Raw genomic sequence first — 19,565 nt, 5'->3', positions numbered from 1 at the left:
AAATACCATAGTGACCCCTGTGTACTCGGCACCCAGAGGGGCCTCGCCTGGTGGCCAGCCCTGTTTCCTTTCGTTCCTCTCCCTCCCCTCCGCGGTTCTCTGACGTGCAATTCTTTTGAAGAAATGTCAGGCATCATATCATTTAATGTAAATATTTCAGTATCCCTGAAAGACAAGAATTTACCAAAAAACCCTATAATATCATTTTCACGGCTAAAAAGCTGATAATTGTTTAACATTGAGAAATAATATGGGTGGGCTGGGGATTTAGCTCAGCAGCACAGCGCCTTCCTGGCAAGCACAAGGTCGTGAGTTTGATTCCCAGTACCGAAAACACCCCCGCCCCCCAAAAAAGAGAAATAATATGGAGAAATACTAGTCAGTGCTCCAACTTCTCCCATCTCACAAATTTTTGTTTATATTGCATTCATTTTGCTTTAATTAGAATTATTCAAAGTTGGCATATTATATTTCATTAATATATTTCCTTAAGTTTTTAAGTTTATGTTTTCTTTTTTATTTGTGGTAGTTTGTCATTGCTGATATTTGTGGCTGAAAATAAGCTTTTTGCCTTATGAGTATCTTCCATTCTGAATTTTACTGATTTTGTCTATTGCTTTCATTTTATATGTTGCTCTGTCTCCTGCAGTATCTTAAGTCAGGAGTCAGATCTAGACCTTGACCTGTCTTGAGACTTTCTGTTTCTGGTAGGACTTTGGCAGAAGTACTTAAGTATTAATAGTGAGGCACTAGGAAGTACATAAAGTCTGGCTCTCTTTTGCTGGTGGCAGCAATTAATGATTACTGCCTGGAGCCTGTGTGAGTCCCTGATAGGTTAAAATACACTTTGTTGGAATAATTGCATTCTTTAAAACTTTACTTTCTGGGGCTGGGGACACAGCTCAGTTGCACAAGTGCCTGCCTGGCAAGTGCAAGGTCCTGAGTTCAATTTCCAGTACCAAAAAAAACCCCAAAACAATGAACAATAAACTTCACTTTCTGTAAAAATGGGATTTGGTTCCATTAAGTTTAAGAGCAATTTTATTAGACATTTTGTAGAGTGTCTGGCACATTCGTAGCACTTAATAAATAATTTCCTAAAAGGTGTCACTTTTAAAGAGCACTCAAGGACTTGGGCATGATTTGTAGCCCACACTCGGGCATCATCTCTTTGACCACTTATAATGCATATTCATTACACAATATTGATAATAATATTACTCTTGATATTTTTATTACTGTACATTGTGGTTATTATGTATACTAGTAAGAAAACTTAATAAATTCTGTGTGACGAGAAATCTTAATAATTGTTCTGAATGGAAAGCCTTTTTTTAATGATGGGGAACTTGAACTGTTTGCTCATTTGATAGCTCGAATCACATCTTTACAAGAGGAGGTGAAGCATCTCAAACATAATCTTGAAAGAGTAGAAGCAGAAAGAAAAGAGGCCCAAGACATGCTTAATCATTCGGAAAAGGTAAATGGCTTCACATATACCAACTATGAGATAATACTGATTATCAGGGATTATAAGATAGTTTTATAAAATAACATTTCTGATGTTTATGTAGTTATATATCTAAAAGTTTTTATGCTTGGTTGGTTCATTGGTATGTGGAGGGATGTGTCTTCTTTAGTGTCTTTATTTTTTTTGTGTGTACTTTTGAAAATGCTATACATTATCACTAATTGGTCTGGGGAAAACTTCATGAAATATTTTTTCCTAGTTTCTTTATATATGGTAAGATAAAGATACTGATTTGTCACTGTAAAGTCTTTTAGAGAAGGAAAATACAGGATAAGTTTGTAGTAGGCCATGTGTGCTTGCTCCATTTTGCTAATAAAAGCAAAATAAAAAATGGGTAAGGTAACTGGCCTTTGCATTTAGAATTTTCTTAGCAATCAGAAATGTCACTGGTTATCCTCTTACATAGTATACATAGGAAAGGATTAAACAGATAATTTTGCAGACTTTGGTTTCATTTTTTGAGTGCCCCCCCCCCCCAAATATAGGTTAAAACATGGGGCTGGGGATTTAGCTCAGCGGCAAAAGCGCCTGCCTGGTGAGCGCAAGGTCGTGAGTTCGGTTCCTGGTACCGGAGAAAAACCGAAAAACCAAAAAAAAAAATAAAACAAATGTCAGATAATTGATCATCAGAAAAGCTGCTATTGATCTCGTCCTGTGAACATACTTTGTAACAGTTAAGACAGGTTTTGGGTGGCTGGTGTGTATGTGGAAATAGTATAAAAGGAAGAATAGAAGTATGCAAGCAGAAATGAAAGCATTTTTATTTGTCTCACTGACTTGCCATGGGATGTTTCTTTTGTCAGAGCAAAGTAAATATGAGTATAGATACAAATGTAACAATGTACATAAAAATATGTACATAAAATGTACGTAACAATGTAAATAAAATGTAAATAAAAATAATTTAATGTTTTTAAAATAATTTAATATTTTAAAAATTTTTTAGTGGCAAGAAAAACATTTTTTCGTCTTTTTGAAACAGCATTTTGCTATGTAGTTCAAGCTGGCCTTGGACTCACAGCAGTCCTCCTGCCTCAGCCTCCCAGGTGCTGGGATTACAGGCATGTGCTATCTCACCACCAAAAATTTTTTAAAAACAATAGAAATGTTGTATTTGTTTGTGATTCTAGCAGTGAATCATTCTGAGTATGACCACTGGTCCACGTTTCTCTGCATCAGCCATGATTAATCATTCCAATGGGAGAGGGAAGGAAGGTAAAGAAAAGAAGGTGGTAATTTGCTTTTAGCTAAATATATTTATCATTGTTGTAAAAGTAAGACATATCTCTTGCAGTACATTAAACAGTGTAAGAGTTAACCATATGCTTATTGCACAGTTCATTACATGATTCTCATTCCAATTTTACAGGAGAAGAACAATTTAGAGATAGATTTAAACTATAAGCTTAAATCACTGCAACAAAGGCTGGAACAAGAGGTAAATGAACACAAAGTTACCAAAGCTCGTTTAACTGACAAACATCAGTCTATTGAAGAGGCAAAGTCTGTTGCAATGTGTGGTAAGTGTCAGTAATATTTCGCGTAATATTCATTTTAAATGCCTATAAAAATTTTGTTTTAAATGCCTACAAACATTTTATAGTAGCAAGTATTATAAATTATAGTCTAGAAGAAGAATGCTTTCCTTTTTTAAAAAATTACAATTTTAACTTCTTGTTTCCTTATTCTACCATCTTTGCATTTCTATAAAAGTGAAATCTCTTTCTCTCTGTTTTCTAGCCCTTGCCTTGATTTTTTTTTCTCATCCATTCTATACCTTGTTGGTAAATTCGTCTGCTTTCTTGCTCTATACCCTCAATTTTTTTCATTCCTTTGTATTTCTGCTGTATTATGCCAGAACATAACACTAATTCAGACAACTACCACTTCAGTTTTTTTGTTTTTTGTTTTTTGTTTTTTGTTTTTTGTTTTGTCTTTTTGAGACAGGGTTTTACTATGTAGTTCAGGCTGGCCTCAGACTAGGAGGGATCCTCCTGCATCAGCCTCCTAACTGCTGAAATTACAGGCTTGTGCTAGCACACCCAGGTTTTTTTCTTTTTTACTTTAGTGTACTTGTGATGAATATTACTCTAATGCTTTATTCCTAACTTTAGACTATCATTTTGTATATATTGCTGAAACTCTCAATTTTTATATCACTCATCGGTTCCTTCTTCCAGACTTCTACTTCTCAGATCTCTTCCTTTTTTTTTATTACTTGGGCTTTAAAAAGTGTACATTTCTCCTGTTTGATAAGGAAATAGTGAAAGAAAGCATAGGTGTGACCTCCTCTCTTAATTACTGTTTATCCTGTCTCTTTAACTGTCATTATCTTCACTTTTGTCTTAGCTGCGATCCTCTTCCTGAATCCTAACAACTTTCCCTTTTTCTCTTGTTTATCCTTATCGTTTGCTTTTCACCCCGCTTTATATTTTTCTGCTTTTATTTGATCTACCTGCATTTTTCTCCTTTGTTTCTCTGCTGTCTTTCCTGCTATGCCCCTCACCTTCTGGTCTGAAGATGATTCTGAATGATCTCTTACACCACTGAGCAAAGACTAGATTTAGAAGGTATTATATTATTACTTTATTCATTTTTATAACTTTTCCTTTAGAGATTCTCACCATATAAATTATTCAAGTAATGTTAGAACTTCTGTAATTGATAGCTCCGTTGTAGTCCCTGGATAAGTACAATAGAAATGTTGGAACAATTTACAGGCCATGGAAAGTGAAGAGTATAAAGGCATTCTTTAAATGTAACTTTTCTGTCTCAGAGATGGAAAAAAAACTTAAGGAGGAGAGAAAGGCTCGAGAGAAGGCTGAAAATGGAGTGGTTCAGATTGAGAAGCAGTGCTCCATGCTCGATGTCGACCTGAAGCAGGCGCAGCAGAAGCTGGAGCATTTGACTGAGAACAAGGAAAGGATGGAGGAAGAGGTAACAGCAGCAGTGCCAATTTTGTTTACTTTTTAAAAGGGAAGCATTTCAGTTATGAATGAAGAGCTATTGTTTGTAATTTAAACATCATGAACTGAAGCAAATAACCCACATGTGTCCATCTTCATAGCACCTACAAGTTTTGTTTCATGTGTTGAGCATTTACTGCACAGGCTCTGTTTTATTTTGCACTATGAGAGTACAGCTGTGTATATTGAAATGCCATAGTTCCTCCGCTGAAAAAGTTGACTGCTTTAAAAAAAGCTCTTTATTAGAAGGAGTTCTATAACCACAAAGCAAGGCATTGCTCTGAGACTAAGAAGAAAAAGGAAAAGAAACTAAACTGTAGTCTTCAGTGGCTTAGGTTGTTGAAAAGCACGGAGATGGGGGCCAGGGATGTAGCTCAGCGACACAGCACCTGCCTGGCAAGCGCGAGGTCATGAGTTCAATTCCCTGTACTGGGAAAAAAAAAATACAAAAACACAGAGTATGTATTTATATAGCTGCTGGTAAAATGATGAAAGGACATTATATCCTGGCAGTTACTATATCTGTTTCAGAAAGTATTAGTAAGACTGAATGTAAGACTAGTCCCAAGTATAGGTAGTGACAGAAAGCAAGTACAGATTGGATAAGATGGGTAAATAACAGGCAAATAGAAACAAATTTGATCAGAGAAGAAAAGACATGTTGAGAAGCTTGAGAGCCAAAGTTTTTATAGTCTTCAAAACTTACGTAAGACCTATAGGTGAAAACATGCTTTCGGGAGAATTAATCTGCTATTGGTAAATAGGAGTGACCAAAAAGAAGAGAGATTAGAGACACCTGCTAGGGTTAGCTCACAGGAGGAGGCTGTATGTTGGGAATTTGAAAGATAGCATTCAGTCATTTTTAAAACAATGTTTTCTTTCTTTTTTTATTTTAAAGAGAGGGGAAAAAAATACAAAATTTCAATTCAAAATGGTAAAAAATTAACAATTACTATGTTGTGTATTGTTATCTTCAAAGTAGTTGTTCAGATTAAAAACATAAATTTTGAACTCCTGTTATTTCCCTGACTCTGTTAAGAGTTGGAGTTACTGAGGTAAATAAGTATAATCTTTACTTTTTTGGGAACTTACAGCCCAAAGGGAAAAACATACATTAAAATAGTAATTATAAGAATGACAAGTAATTAAAAAGGAAGCACAGAGTGCTGTAGTGCTGCTCATCACGTCTGAGCGCTAAGGAGCGTCTTGCTGTGCATGGGATGGTTACGGTGAGAGCTGAAGAGTGAGTACATTCCGTGTGTTCTCATCTGTACTCTCCTCCAAAGCAAAAAGAAAGTACAGAACTGAGGCGAAGGGGTTTGTTGTACGTAAGGATTTAATTAGTATGATCACTCTATAAAAATTGGCAGTGATAGGATTAGAGAAGTAGACAGAGGAAGTCATAACACACTGTCCAGTCACTATAAGAATAAAATATTTGAAATTATGGAAGCAGCCTAGATGACCATCAGGAACTAAAGAAAATGTGTACATGTACAGTGGAGTATTACTCAACCATAAAGAAGGATAAATTTAAGTCATTTCGAAGGAAAATGAATGCATCTTGAAACTGTCATGTCAGGTGAAATATCAGACATAGAAGGTTAAATATTGTATGGTTTCTCTTATATGTGAAACCCAAAATAAAAATAATTTAAAGAGCAAAACAAAGAAAAAATGATAGAAAACAGGAAGGTATAGACTTTGTAGATAAGGAAAGAAATTCAGGGAAGAGAGGAAGAAAGGAAGTTGAACGGGGAGGATCAAAAATGATCAAGATGCGGAGGATATAGCTCAGTGGCACAGCACCTGTCTGGCAAGCGTGAGGTCATGAGTTTGATTCCCAGTACCCCCTCCCCCAAAAAAGCAAGATCAAGATATGCTACATATGTACTAATTCCCTAAAATGAATGTAATTATTATGTACTTCAAGTATATACAGTGGTACCTCGATTTACAAACTTAATTCGTTTCGTGATTTTGGAGAAGACTGCTGCTGTCTTTGTGTTTGTGTGGGGAAGATGGCTGTGGTTGTGTTTGTCACCCAGCGTGGAGTTTGCAAATGGAAGCAAAATTTTGATGGAAGACCAAATTATTTGCAAGCAGCAGCATTCATGAATATTACTGTACTAATTTGTAGCCTGCGAGGCATCATGCCAATTTTGTCATAAAAGCACATTATATTGTGGGTGTATAATACCCATGTTTATTCTTTAGAATATTTCTATTGATGAATCATTAATTTTAATTTTATGAGTTTATTATATTAAACAATGAGTACTTAACAGGAAAAAACAAAGTATTTTAATATTTACTTATTCAAAAATCAAAATTTTCAACATCAACTGTTTTTCAGTGTATAAAGTCTAAAAAATAACAGAAATAATTCCTATGTGAACTACAATGAAAATACCAATAGAATTCTACAACAAAAATAATCGTTGCTTCAGTTGTCACACCCAAGGCAGTCTTCTCACTTAACAACTTCATGTTCTGTGCACACATCTCACAGTGGCAGCACTTGTGCCTAGCTTTCCTCTCTTATGTGACGGTCTTGTCGTCTCTCTTCTCTTCCTGTTTTGTCAGGAACTTCCTACTATATCGTACAACATGCATTTAGCAGGAAAATAAGATGTGAATAAAAAAATATATCAAATATGTAATGAGTGCTTAGAATAGACATCAGTGTTTTCACATCAAGTGTTTATCTGCTTACAAAACCTAAAAGGTAACATCAGAAATAAAAATGTAGTGAACTGCAATGTAAACACAAACAAAAGTCTACCACAGAAATAATCTTTGTGCTTCAGTGTCATACCCAAGGCAGTCTTCACACATGAGAATTTGATGTTCCATACACAAATATCACTTATGCTGATAGCACATACATCTCCCCGCCTGCCCGTCCTTTCCTTAAAGGCACAGTTAACATGTTTTTGGTTTCTCTGTTGTCATAGTACGTCTTTATGACGTTGCACCTACCTGTTCACCTGTCAGCTCACCAGTGTGCTTCACAATTTTTGCCCTTCCCTGGGCAGAAACATTTTGTTTTTCCTTTGCTGTAAATGATCTCTTATGAGTTCCAGTCCCAGTTTCTAAGGAAATTTCTCAGTAATGTATTGCACTTGTTATTTTCCTTATAAAATCATAAAATTCTGCTTATAAAATTATAAAATTTCCTTATAAACTATGCCACACATGTTTAGGGTCAAGTAAAACACAACCATTGGCCAATGCTTTGTGTTTCAGCTGACATCATAATTGTCACTTAACTCATAGATAACATCTACTCTGCTTTTGGTTTTGTTGTAGAAAGTTACTATCTCAGGCTTTAGTTTTGTCATGGTTTTCCTATCATTATTTCCAACATGGTGCAATGCTCACGTCAGCAGTACCAGTTTGGTTTTTTTGCCATATACAAGGGTAATGTTATACCTTTCTGAAATCCCAAGATTGTATTGTACAATTCTGTTTTGAAATTGCAACATTTGATTTGCAAGTTTCTGCTTTGTTCCTGTGTACAGTTCCTATGCTGGTTAACTTGTACTCTGTACCAAATGTAACATCAGTTGGAAACTGGTAAACCAGTTGTTAGATGTCACATTCCAGTTTCTTTGGGAGATGAGAGCAACAAGTAGATTCACAGCATCATTTGCCTTATTACTATACAAATAAGGATCTGGAGGCTGAGTTCCAGGATAAATGTCAAAATTGAACACATAATAATTACTTGCATACACAAGGGCATAAATTTTTATGCCATATTTTGAAGGTTTTGGAGGAATATAGTGCCAGAAGCCACAGCGGCCATGAAATGCTGCAAGGTGCTCATCAGTAGTCATGTATTCAGATGGTGTGTAAATTGCTTGACTCTTACACACAAATCTCTCAAACCGTGAGCAGATAGCAGTCAGATTATCAGTTCTTTTTCTTTTTCAGCAGTGGTTTCGTCGTTAAACCTCAGACAATTTTGAAGGAAATCAAATGTCCTCAGTGTCATCATTATTTTGCAAACCTCAAGCCCACACTCATCACTTTTCCATAGTTTTTACATCACTGCGATGGCCATGAGAAAGCTCTGCTAAGTACAGCAGACCTATGAATACTTTCAGTTCAGTTAGTGAGGTGTCATAATAAATACATTTTAGAAAATGGCTATTGGTGCATGCAGAACGTTTTAGTTGCATTTCAGCATTTGTGTATTTTACAACATTTATAGCATTTTGTCTATTGCAAACAATTTCCAACACTGAAGAGCAGTGCTGGCGTTCTGTCCAATAGGTTTCACCCCTGCAGGTGCTCACTGTGCTTTCAGGCCTAGTTCTAACATTGGCTCCTTCCATTTGGTTGCAGCACTATTTTGTACCATTTCTTCTCATGAAATATGTATTTATACTGCTGTTTGCTTTGCCGTCAAAACTTCCAAATCTGGTTCTTTATGTGCCATTTTACTAAATTAGGCTACTTTTGCCAGAAAAATCAAAATAAACCCCTATTTCATTATCGTAAAGTACTTGTTTACATAGCAGAAGAATGGTGTGGGTGTGTTTTACTCCCCATAATGCTCAGGAAAACATATGCAAAACCTGTTATTTGGGGCATAAATGCGTGTGAAATCCTGGTTTGACACTTTTGCACAAATGCACACACTTTGCCATACCAAGTGGGCAAACATGAAGCTTGCTTCCTATATCCCCAAAGTACAACTGCTGAGATGCATGGCTGGCGACTATTATGCTGAAGTGCAAATTTACAGTAGAAAAGTATGGGTTGGGTTTTTTAACTCAATGTTACGAAAAGAATAAAATAAATAAGGTTTTGTAAGCTTTGAAGGGTTGTAGGTTAGAATACATAAGCATTTATAAATGAACAGGTAGATTTATATACTTTTCTTTAAGAACCTCCACCCTCCCCACCGCAAAGTAACTTTTATATTCCAAAATTTCCATATTGGTTGAGGGACAAAGAAACCATAATTTTATTTTTTATGAGATCTCATGTCTGATTTGAATTAGTGATAAATCTGTAATGATAACTATAAAGAACAATGGAGATGCCTTAGAACACTAATATTTATTAGTATAAGGAGTTATAATGTTTTTTAGATTTGAGTAATTATTATAAAAAGATTAAAGATGCTAATTATTTTTCTCATTCATAGGTTAAGAATCTAACCTTGCAGTTGGAGCAGGAATCAAATAAGCGACTGCTGTTACAAAATGAATTGAAGACTCAAGCTTTTGAGGCAGACAATTTAAAAGGTTTAGAAAAGCAGATGAAACAGGAAATAAATACTGTATTGGAAGCCAAGAGATTATTAGAATTTGAGTTAGCTCAGCTTACAAAGTAAGTGTTGAAAATACCATTGTGATTTGTTTCTTGTTTATGTTCAGCATTGGCTTATGTGTTTGATACTTTATGTTCAGATTATGTACTAGAAGTTGTGAAAGGAAGACAGAAAAGAGCATTCAGAAGTAAAAGAATTTATAGCGCTTTCAAAGAAGGTCTGTAAGGGGGTCTAGGTTTTGGAAGACAGATTCACTAAACTGACAGTATAATATCTCTTTTTTTTTTGGTACTGGGAATCGAACTTGTGACCTTGTGCTTGCTAGTCAGGTGCTTGAGCTGCTGAGCTATATTCCCAGCCCCTTAAACTGACAGTATAGATATTACTTAAAGGGAGAAAAAAAATCAGCCTGCTGACTTTTAGTAAGTCTGTTTACAATGGAAAATTCAGAATTTTCTCTGATTTTCGTATCCATAAAGTAATCCCATTTCTTCAGAGTAGAATTACAAAAATCAAGATTAAATTTCTATTAAACTTACCCTTCCTTAAGAGAAATGTGTAAAATTTCTTTATATTTTAGAGACTAGAATTAGACATGGTGAGTCTTTAGCCTTTTTTTGTTTGTTTCTTTGATTCATCTCAGAGTGCAAAATGTCTTCTTTTTTTTCCCTATTACTTTGGAGATGTGATATGCCTGCTTAATTGACATAGAGACAAAGCAGGGTATTTATATTGCTTTCAGAATGTATAAGGACATGCTTTAAAAATTTCAGTATGAAAGTTGGGTATATCTTATACCAGGTCATGTATTTTTACATCTTCACTTACCAGTTTCACTTGCAAAACAATGTTTCTTGGATAAAATTATTGGTTTTGATTAAGTTAGATTCAGATTGGTGAAATTCTCTTTGCCTTTTAGAGGCACCATTTTCACTATATTTTTCTTCTCCACAAGTAATTGTCACCCAGGACCCAATTTATAAAATACTTTCTACCAACCACATGCCTTATTTCACACTGAAAATGAAAAGCAATTGCTATGTAATATTAAAGTCTAGAAGTTGTAGAAATTACTAATCCTTGAAAATATGTCTTTGAGTTGCATTGTCTTCCAGTCTGGATCTGTTCCTCTCTATGTGAGTTGCACTTACATTTATCCTATATAGACTTGGTTTTGTCTTTGTGTTCCTCCTCTTACTAGTGTTTAGCTTTTGCTTTTCCTCATATCCTTTACCTAATTATTAACTTCCACCATTCTCTCCTTGTGCTTAAGTTGCCATACTATGTATTGCTATATTGTCACTTACTAAATATTTTCATGGCCTCTGGTTTTGTTTATTTAACTAGGTGAGACATTAAAAATGTATCCCTACAACTGCTTTTTTTTTCTACCAGGAATTGAACTCAGGACCTTGCGCTTGCCAGGGAGGTGCTGTGCTGCTAAGAACATCCCTGGTCCTTGCTTTTTTTATATACAAATTTTCCTACAAACTGATTGCAGCTTTTTATTTTTTAGAGAGGTCCACAGTTAGTAGTCTCTTAAACATAAACTTAGAAAAGGATTCCTTTGACGTTGCATACCATCATTTTATAAGGAGCAAGCTGCAACCAAGCAATGTGGGCTGACCAGATTAATTAGTAAAGTAACACTGTATAATGAAGTATATATTTTTTTTTAAAAAAAGGTTATTTTAATGAACTGTTTTTACTTTAGCCACTCAAACAAATTAAGAAAAATGTAGTCTCTAGTATAAATACATCTGTTTACTCTTTTTCCTTCTATCCAAAGACAATATAGAGGAAATGAAGGACAGATGCGGGAGCTACAAGATCAGCTGGAAGCTGAACAGTATTTCTCGGTAAGTGAGAGTTACCTTTAACATCTAGACAGTTTGAAAATCTGACCTAAAACAAGCTATTTAGATATTTTCTGTGAGCTGTGATTCTTTTTCAAATGGCTATGACAAAATGTTCTCCTTTTCATCTCCATGTCTACATTTCCTGTCTGATTTTGGGTTCATGATGTGAGTTGTGAAGACGTGACTATGTGGAAGCAGTCACAGAATTGCCATGCTATTAATTAAAATACCAGGTATCTTCTTGCCTCTTAGTGAGCTCAGATGGTAAATTACACTCCTGTATGGCTCATACATGTACACATTAACATGGCCTTTAAATTTAAATTGTAGGTATAAGTAATGTTTAAGAGCTATTTCTTGTTTTAATTTTGTTCTTTGTATGAATTGTTTGGCTTTTTCTTCATACGTATTAGTCTTAATCTTACTTCGCTGTAGGCCAAATTATTTTTCGCTACTACTGTAATTTAGAGCTAATATTGAAGTCTCTGAATTACAGGTTTTACAGGGGGATTGCCGCGCTTGTACTCTGCCATTTCATTTCAACTTAACATTTATCAAGTGTTGCCCTTATAATTAACCCTGGTGACACGTGCCCTACAATCCTTATTCAGTGAAACTAACTGTCCAGAGTTCAGATTACACTGGTGAATATGCCCTAGAACCCAAGTGTGAACAATCTTAGAAGTAGCAATTTCTGCAGTTAAAAAACTGAGCTAATTTGTTAACATTGTATACAGTTTTTGCATATTGAGAGTTTTGTAGTACATCAGTGTTACACTGTTTATCCGTTAATAAACATTATAAATTTCTTCTGTTTTTTTTTCCCCCTTGCTTTATTAGGTTATATTAGAGTGATTTTAAATGCCTTAAAAAAAAATGGTAATTTTGAAAAATCTTTTCCTGAGTGTAGACTAAGCTTAATTATTCAAGATATATATTACTAACTTCTTCAAAGTAACCTATAGTATCCATACTTTGTTGTCTGTATGCCTCCACAGATAATTCATGTGATATTTCCAGACTTGTAGATGTATCAGATGACTTCTGATAGTTGCTAATAAGATGTTATGAACCAAATTTAAATTTATCTTTAATCTGGCCTTTCAAATTAGATTATTTTTTATCCCTTCATTAGTTAATTATAGAATTTAATTGTTTGGAGTCAGAAGAGATAAGAATCTGGTTCCTGAAGACAAAATGGATTAATTTTTTAAAATTAGAGCTCACTTTGCCTTTATTTCCATTCCCATAGAAATGTATGTATTTATTTTTTTTCTCTTGAGTGTTATTTCTTAGAAGAATGACTAAGTGTTCAGTGTACAGTAGTTCCCCATAGCTACTTGCTGGTCCTTACTGTTCCTGTTCTTTTTCCTCATCTTTCAAGCTAAAAGGGATACTCTACCACTTACCTAATTATTTAAATACAGGACGACCAAAGATGGCATATTTTTTGTTAATTTTCTTTCTTTTTCTTTTGTCTTTTGGAGTCAGGGTCTCACTATGCAGTTCAGGCTGGCCTTGAGCTCACTTTGTAACCCAGGCTGGCCTCGAACTTAAACTCACAGTGATCTGCCTCAGCCTTCCGTGTGCTGGGATTACAGACAAGCATGCGCCACCATGCCTGGCATGGTCATTCCTGGATATCTGAATCATTTCTAGTTTGGAGTTGCTATGCATAACACTAACGAAAATTCACATGTACAACTGTGTGGACTTAGATTTATGTTGTCATGAGTAAACATTTGGAAGTAGAATTGTTAGGTCATATGTTTCTTATTTAACTTTTTAAAAAAAACTGCTCAACTGTTTCTTACCACTTGTTTTGCAGACACTTTATAAAACCCAAGTAAAGGAACTTAAAGAAGAACTTGAGGAAAAAAGCAGAGAACATTTGAAGAAGATTCAGGAACTGCAGAATGAAAAGTGCGTCACATCCATTGTGTTGTACCTGAGAGTCAGCGCTGCACAGGGCATTCTTAACAGGAGTGGGGAGCCATACAGTATTCTGATGGCAGTGGTCTAACACATTTTATTGGCTAATTGAAAGCAAATTAGGCTAGGCTGAAATTTACTGTTAGAGTCAAGAAATAATGTAATAACCTAATACAACAGTAGCTACACAGAGATTCATCAAATTCTGACAATACATTGTTTTCAGGGGCCACTCAACCTTCAAAAGTTCGTTTTTATATAAATCATTCTATATTAACAAATCATTAAGTTAAAGATGTTTAAGAACTACTTCTTAATATTACTATGCATGTTAATTTCCATTAGTTGTATATGTCGAAGAAGAAAACCTGTGCTGGAATGTAGCTTGGTGGGTACAGTGCTTATCTAGCATGCATAATCCCTGAGCAGTGTAATCAACCAGCCAATAAACAGCAAACCTCACAGTGTAAGCCTAACAGCCTCATTTTAGAATTGTGCTGAGAGGCTCTAAAAGATAGTATCACATTGAGCTGGGGTCTCGTAGCTAAATAGTGTCAGAATGAACACTGGAACAAGTTTTCTGACATTCTCTTTCATACCCTTTGAAATAAATTTTTAAAATTTTAATTGTTTTATTATTAAGTAAATACAGTAAATCCCCAACTTACAAACAAATTCTGTTCCAAAAGGACATTCTTGAATTGGATTCCTTTATAAGTCAAACAGAGTGAGTCTTACATACCTTTGACAAAATATATGGTATATGTTGCTTTGCACTTCCTAGCAGCCCCCTCCACAGCACCATTGCTTTTCCTCCTGCATCCAGACTTTCTCGGCTCTGACTGAGCACTGCATTACTGTATACCATTGCACTGCACACTTAAGTGCACAGCTGCGACACTGTCCAGCAGGCATGTGAGCTGCTTCCACAGTTTGTTTGTAATTTGAGGTCTGTTCCTGTCTGTGCAAGTTCACAACTCAAATGTTAGTAAGTCGGGGACTCACTGTAGCAGAGAACAGCAAAACAGTTTTTTAAGTACATGACAAATATTATAACTACCACCTGCAAAAGAAATGGAACTCTCTGTCCACCTCAGAAGGCCACTGTGTGCCACTAATTATGCCTCCTTTCTTCCCCACAGAGGAGTAATCACTATCCTGTCACTTGTTGATTAAATAGATCTTCTGTCCTATAGAGTTAATCTTAATTGTGATTTTTGCTGATTTCATTTGCAGTTAGTTGAGCATTCCCTTCCTTTGTGTTTTCTGCAAATCAGTTATTAAATCTGGAGCTTCTCTGTCCAGTGTGCTAGCCACTAGCCACATGTAGTGATTTAAATCGATTTGCATAACATGGAAAGTTCTTCAGATACAATAGCTGTGTGTCAGATGCTCAATACCCACGTGTGTCAATGTCTACCTTAATAGACAATGCAGATGCAGAACATTTCTGTCATTTTAAAGAGTTCTGTTAGCCAGTCTTTATTGGGAGGATGAATCAAATTCACATCTGATTTTTAGAAAGGCTGCTTCATACATAATTTTGCAAGCTCTGCTTGCCTGTCTGTCTGTCTACCTATTTTATTTTTTTGGATTTTTGAGAAATGGACTCGTTACATAGTCCAGGCTGGCCTTGAGTTCACTTTGTAGCTTAGGCTGGCCTTGAACTTATGGTGATCTTCCTGTCCCAGTCTCCCAAGTGGTAGGATTACAGGTGTGTACCACCCTACCTGGTTGTTTGCCATTTTATTTGTTTTGTTAATAACTCTTGGCAATGTTTGATCCTTTTGTTTTGTACGTTGAACATTTGGAAATGGAAATCCTCCACTTTTATCATTCTTCATTTTTTTGTTGGAATATGTAACTGCATGCACATGTGCCAGAGAGTGAACGTAGGGCCTTGTGCGTGCTAAGCTTGTGCTGTACTCCTGAGCTGAGGAGAATGTGAAGGGGAGCTTCTCTTCTTACTGGTAGCATTAACATGAGCATATTTTAGTGAGACGTGGGAAGGAAATCTGGAAAAAGTTGCACATCTGTTCATTCTGAGCACTTTTTTTTTTTTTTTTTTTTTTTTTGTCTTTTTGAGACAGGGTCTCCCTATGCAGTTCAGGCTGTCCTTGAGCTCACTTTGTAGTCCAGGCTGGCCTCAAACTCAGCAATCCTCCTGCCTCAGCCTCCTGAGTGCTGGGATTACAGGCGTGTGCCACCATGCCTGGCCATTTTGAGCACTTTCTATGAGCTGCAGAATTTTCCATGCTTTGGAATATGGTAACAAAAAAGAACAAAGCCATTTCTTATAATCTTATAATCTAGAAAAATGTGGAATTATTGATAATTTGAGTTCTTTGAGGAGATAGGAGAATGAGTGAACTTAAAGATTAATAAGACAAGTCTTGCACCGTGCAGAGTTGCAAAGGAAATTTGGATGAATGTACCTGCAGATTTTACCGGGAATCATTTCATTCATTCTTGCATTCTCTTGCACAAATTCTTGACCACAGACAGAAATATGTTCTAGAATAAAAAGTTTTGGGTACCTTAAAATATAACTTAGTTACTGTGTGAATTTGATGTAAAGCAGTAACCTCAGATGAGAATGTCATGTACTTTAAGCTCTGTATTATATGTTCATGTAACATTGGCAGTATTTCCTACCTTTTTTTGATGTATTAACTCTTCGTCTATAACTGCTATTTTGTACCTTCTCTTCTTATTCCCATACTAAGCTAATAGCCTTGTTTCCTAGATAGTAGAAGAGAACATCTGTTCTCGCTTTCTACCTATCTGCATGTGTAGCTGTAAACCCTGTGGTTCTTCTGATAATGTAAATGGAAAGAAGGTGGTCTTACCTGATGATACCAACCCCTTGATCCCATCCCTTTCTGCCTGCTTAAGAGTGACTCTTAACAGTTTTCGCATCTTCCCTGTATAAATTTTCCCTTTCATTCCCTTTGTTATACAAACAATTACCTCCTTTAAAAATAACCTTTAACTGCACATCTACTTCCAACTACCATCCCATCTTTCTGCTTCATTTTATAGCAGTTTTACTTAAAAAATGACAGACCAGCTCTCTTCAGTCCTCCTCTCCCATTGTCTTGAGACGGCTCCAGTCTTTTGTATTCATCACTCTTTAACTAAACAGCCCTTCTCGTGCTCATTATTGTCTTCCTAATAAAGACAATAGTAAGAGCTCGGTCTTCACCTTATTTCTTAATTTAACAGCAGCTTTTGACATAATTGATTACTCTGGACAAAATCTTCACTTCTTTTCTGTGACAATAACAGTATTTCCCTTTAAACTGGGTACTCTTTCTCAACTTCCTTCGCCTTTTTTGTCCCTTCTCTGAGACCTACAGAGTTTAGAGGGCCCAAGGGAACACTCTACTTGTTCTCATCCAGCCTCATGGCTTTAAATAGCATCAGCATACAAGCACATTCTCCTCTGAATTCCAAGCTTATGTGTCCTGCTATTTGCCATCTCTCCTGAGTGTTTAGTAAGCATTCCATATTTAATGTGTCCCCTCAAAATCTGGACTCCCTCACCTTACCAGTCTGCTCTTCTTGTTTCGGTAATTAATAGTTGTGTTATTTCCAGTGGTTTAAATAAAAAATAGAGTCATCCTAGATACTTTTTTTCTACACTTTTTGTGCAGCCATTCTCACAGTTGTAACTAAAAATTATATGTAGAATCTGATCATTATTGATGTCGTCCAAACTGCCATTATCTTCAATATTGATATTTCAATAAACCCCGCCCCCCCCTTTTGAGACAGGGTCTCCATCATTGTGTAGTTTAGACTGGCCTAAACTCATATATAGCCCATGCTGGCCTCAGATTTGAGGAGATCTGCCTGCCTCAGCCTCACGAGTACTGGGGTTACAGGTGTGTGCCCCCACACCCAGCGGTCTCTAGCCTAATACTGTGTAGAGCAGCCAAGAATCTTTTTAAAACAGTGAAGTAGAGAATAAAAGCCATAGCCCATATATTGTTTTAGAGAACCTTACAGTGTTTGTTGTTCTCTTCCCTTTTCCTACAGCTCTGCCAACTTTTCTGCATCTCTCTGATCATATTAGCTTCCTTCAGGCCAGCTTGGGGCTCGTGTTTATTTGATTTTCCACTTTCTAGATAACCTGCATTACTTATTCTCTCACTCCCTGCAGATCTCTCTTCTTATGTTTCCTTAGCAGAGAGGCCTCTTTGGTCATCCTATAATAAAACTGTGACCACATTCTCAGACTTTTCTACTTTTCATCTTTTATTCTCTGTGGCATACTGTATATTACTTGTTCATTTTTTAAGTTGTCTGTATGGCTGTACTAACATACTCTCCTACTATATACTTCCAGGGACCAAGAATTCTGTGAACTCCGTGTGCCATAATTCCTAGAACAATGCTGCCACAGAGTAACGGTGAAATACATAGTTGTTGAGTGAATGAGTGTTCTTTTTTGTGAATACTCTTATGTCTTCATCCTTAAGTTTAAACTAGAAGATTTGATTTATAAACCTCCCTTGCTAGAAAATAAATAGGTAGCATTCATGTGTTTTGAAAACATTTACTGAGCATCTGTGGCATACAAGGATATTATGATGGTGACCAAGGTAGCTTATCCTAGTGTGGTTCCTTGGGAAGAGCAAGGCAAACTGCAGTAATCTTTTCCTGATCTGACTGTCAATTCTGAAGTTTTAAAGTCCAATTTCTAAGGCTGTTCCCAGATAGTTTACACATACGTGGTTTCTTTTTTTTTTTTTTTTTGGTACTGGGAATCAAACTCACAACCTTGTACTTGCCAGGCAGGTGCTGTGCCGCTAAGCGATATCCCTGGCCCTATATTTGTTTTCATAATCTCATTGAATTTCAGAGTTAGAAGGAACCTCACAATAATTTAGTTCAACTCTTATTGTACAGATTTGTTTAAATCACATGCAGGAAGTATAAGGACCTTACCCAAAAGTGTTCCTATCCTGTTAGTGATAGAGTGGAAGGAATCAGGTCTGACTTTCTGATTTACCAGCTAGTCTTCTCCAAAAGTAGACAGCTTGTCAGGTTAAGTTCATAACTTCTCTAAAAAATTTGAAATGGCGCCAGCCGTGGTGGCGCATGCCTGTAATCTCAGCACTCGGGAGGCTGAGGCAAGAGGATCGTTGTGAGTTCAAGACCAGCCTGGGCTACAAAGTGAGCTCAAGGCCAGCCTGAACTGCATAGCGAGACCCTGTCTTAAAAAGACAATAAAAAATAAAAAGTTTGAAATGGGTTTACTTTATCTAAAGCAATAAAATTAACTTTTTATCATTTAAAGGTAATTGTGTTTTTTAAGCATGTGGTTGAAGTTGGGAAAATGAACTGAATTTAGTAGATCCATTTCTCTTAAAAATTATTGCAGGGAAGCTCTTTCTGCTCAGTTGGATCTAGCAGAAACAAAAGCTGAGTCTGAGCAGTTGGCTCGAGGACTTCTGGAAGAACAGTATTTTGAATTGACCCAAGAAAGCAAGAAAGCTGCTTCAAGAAATAGACAAGAGATTACAGATAAAGATCACACTGTTAGTCGGGTAGGTAAATTATATAACTAAAATCAACTTTAAATAGGTCGTATTTTAAAATGTTAGAGGGTATGTATACATGCATGTTTGCTTACACTTCATATGTAAGGATCATTATGTAGTTGTGTTAAATAGTTTCTTTTATCCAAATTGTTGTTAATGATTGAAAATCTTCTTATATTAGGCTTTTATTTCTTTCTGTCTGTAGATCTCAGTTATATTTTATATGAAGAAATGTTTGGGTTAAGTCCATTTTGTTATTCTTCTGCTTCACTGAAATTGATTCCATGAGGTAGAATTCTTTAAAATTCAGTGAAAATATTTTAGCATGGGAAATTCTCTATGAACAGTTTTATATATATATTCATTATAAGCAACCAGTACAGCAAACCAGTTACCTATTCATGCAGTTTATACTATAGTCTAAATAGAATCACAAGACTA

At 35.9% G+C, this 19,565-nt stretch overlaps 1 protein-coding gene across 1 annotated transcript in view; it reads left to right on the top strand.

Moving 5' to 3' along the window:
* Positions 1-19,565, top strand: part of Rock1 (Rho-associated, coiled-coil containing protein kinase 1) — a gene marked incomplete at its 5' end in the record, with an annotated part of 112,217 nt that overhangs the window by 70,514 nt on the left and 22,138 nt on the right. The window contains 7 exon segments of the mRNA XM_005372684.2: positions 1,374-1,480; positions 2,901-3,051; positions 4,308-4,468; positions 9,659-9,843; positions 11,574-11,643; positions 13,472-13,566; positions 18,965-19,130. Coding sequence (XP_005372741.1) covers positions 1,374-1,480; positions 2,901-3,051; positions 4,308-4,468; positions 9,659-9,843; positions 11,574-11,643; positions 13,472-13,566; positions 18,965-19,130 — 935 coding nt within the window.

This window comes from Chinchilla lanigera, unplaced genomic scaffold (genome assembly GCF_000276665.1).
Source record: "Chinchilla lanigera isolate Chin_1 unplaced genomic scaffold, ChiLan1.0 scaffold00001, whole genome shotgun sequence".
Classification (NCBI taxonomy): domain Eukaryota; kingdom Metazoa; phylum Chordata; class Mammalia; order Rodentia; family Chinchillidae; genus Chinchilla; species Chinchilla lanigera.
Note: the sequence above shows the minus strand (reverse complement) of the source record. Positions and strands in the feature narration are given on the sequence as shown.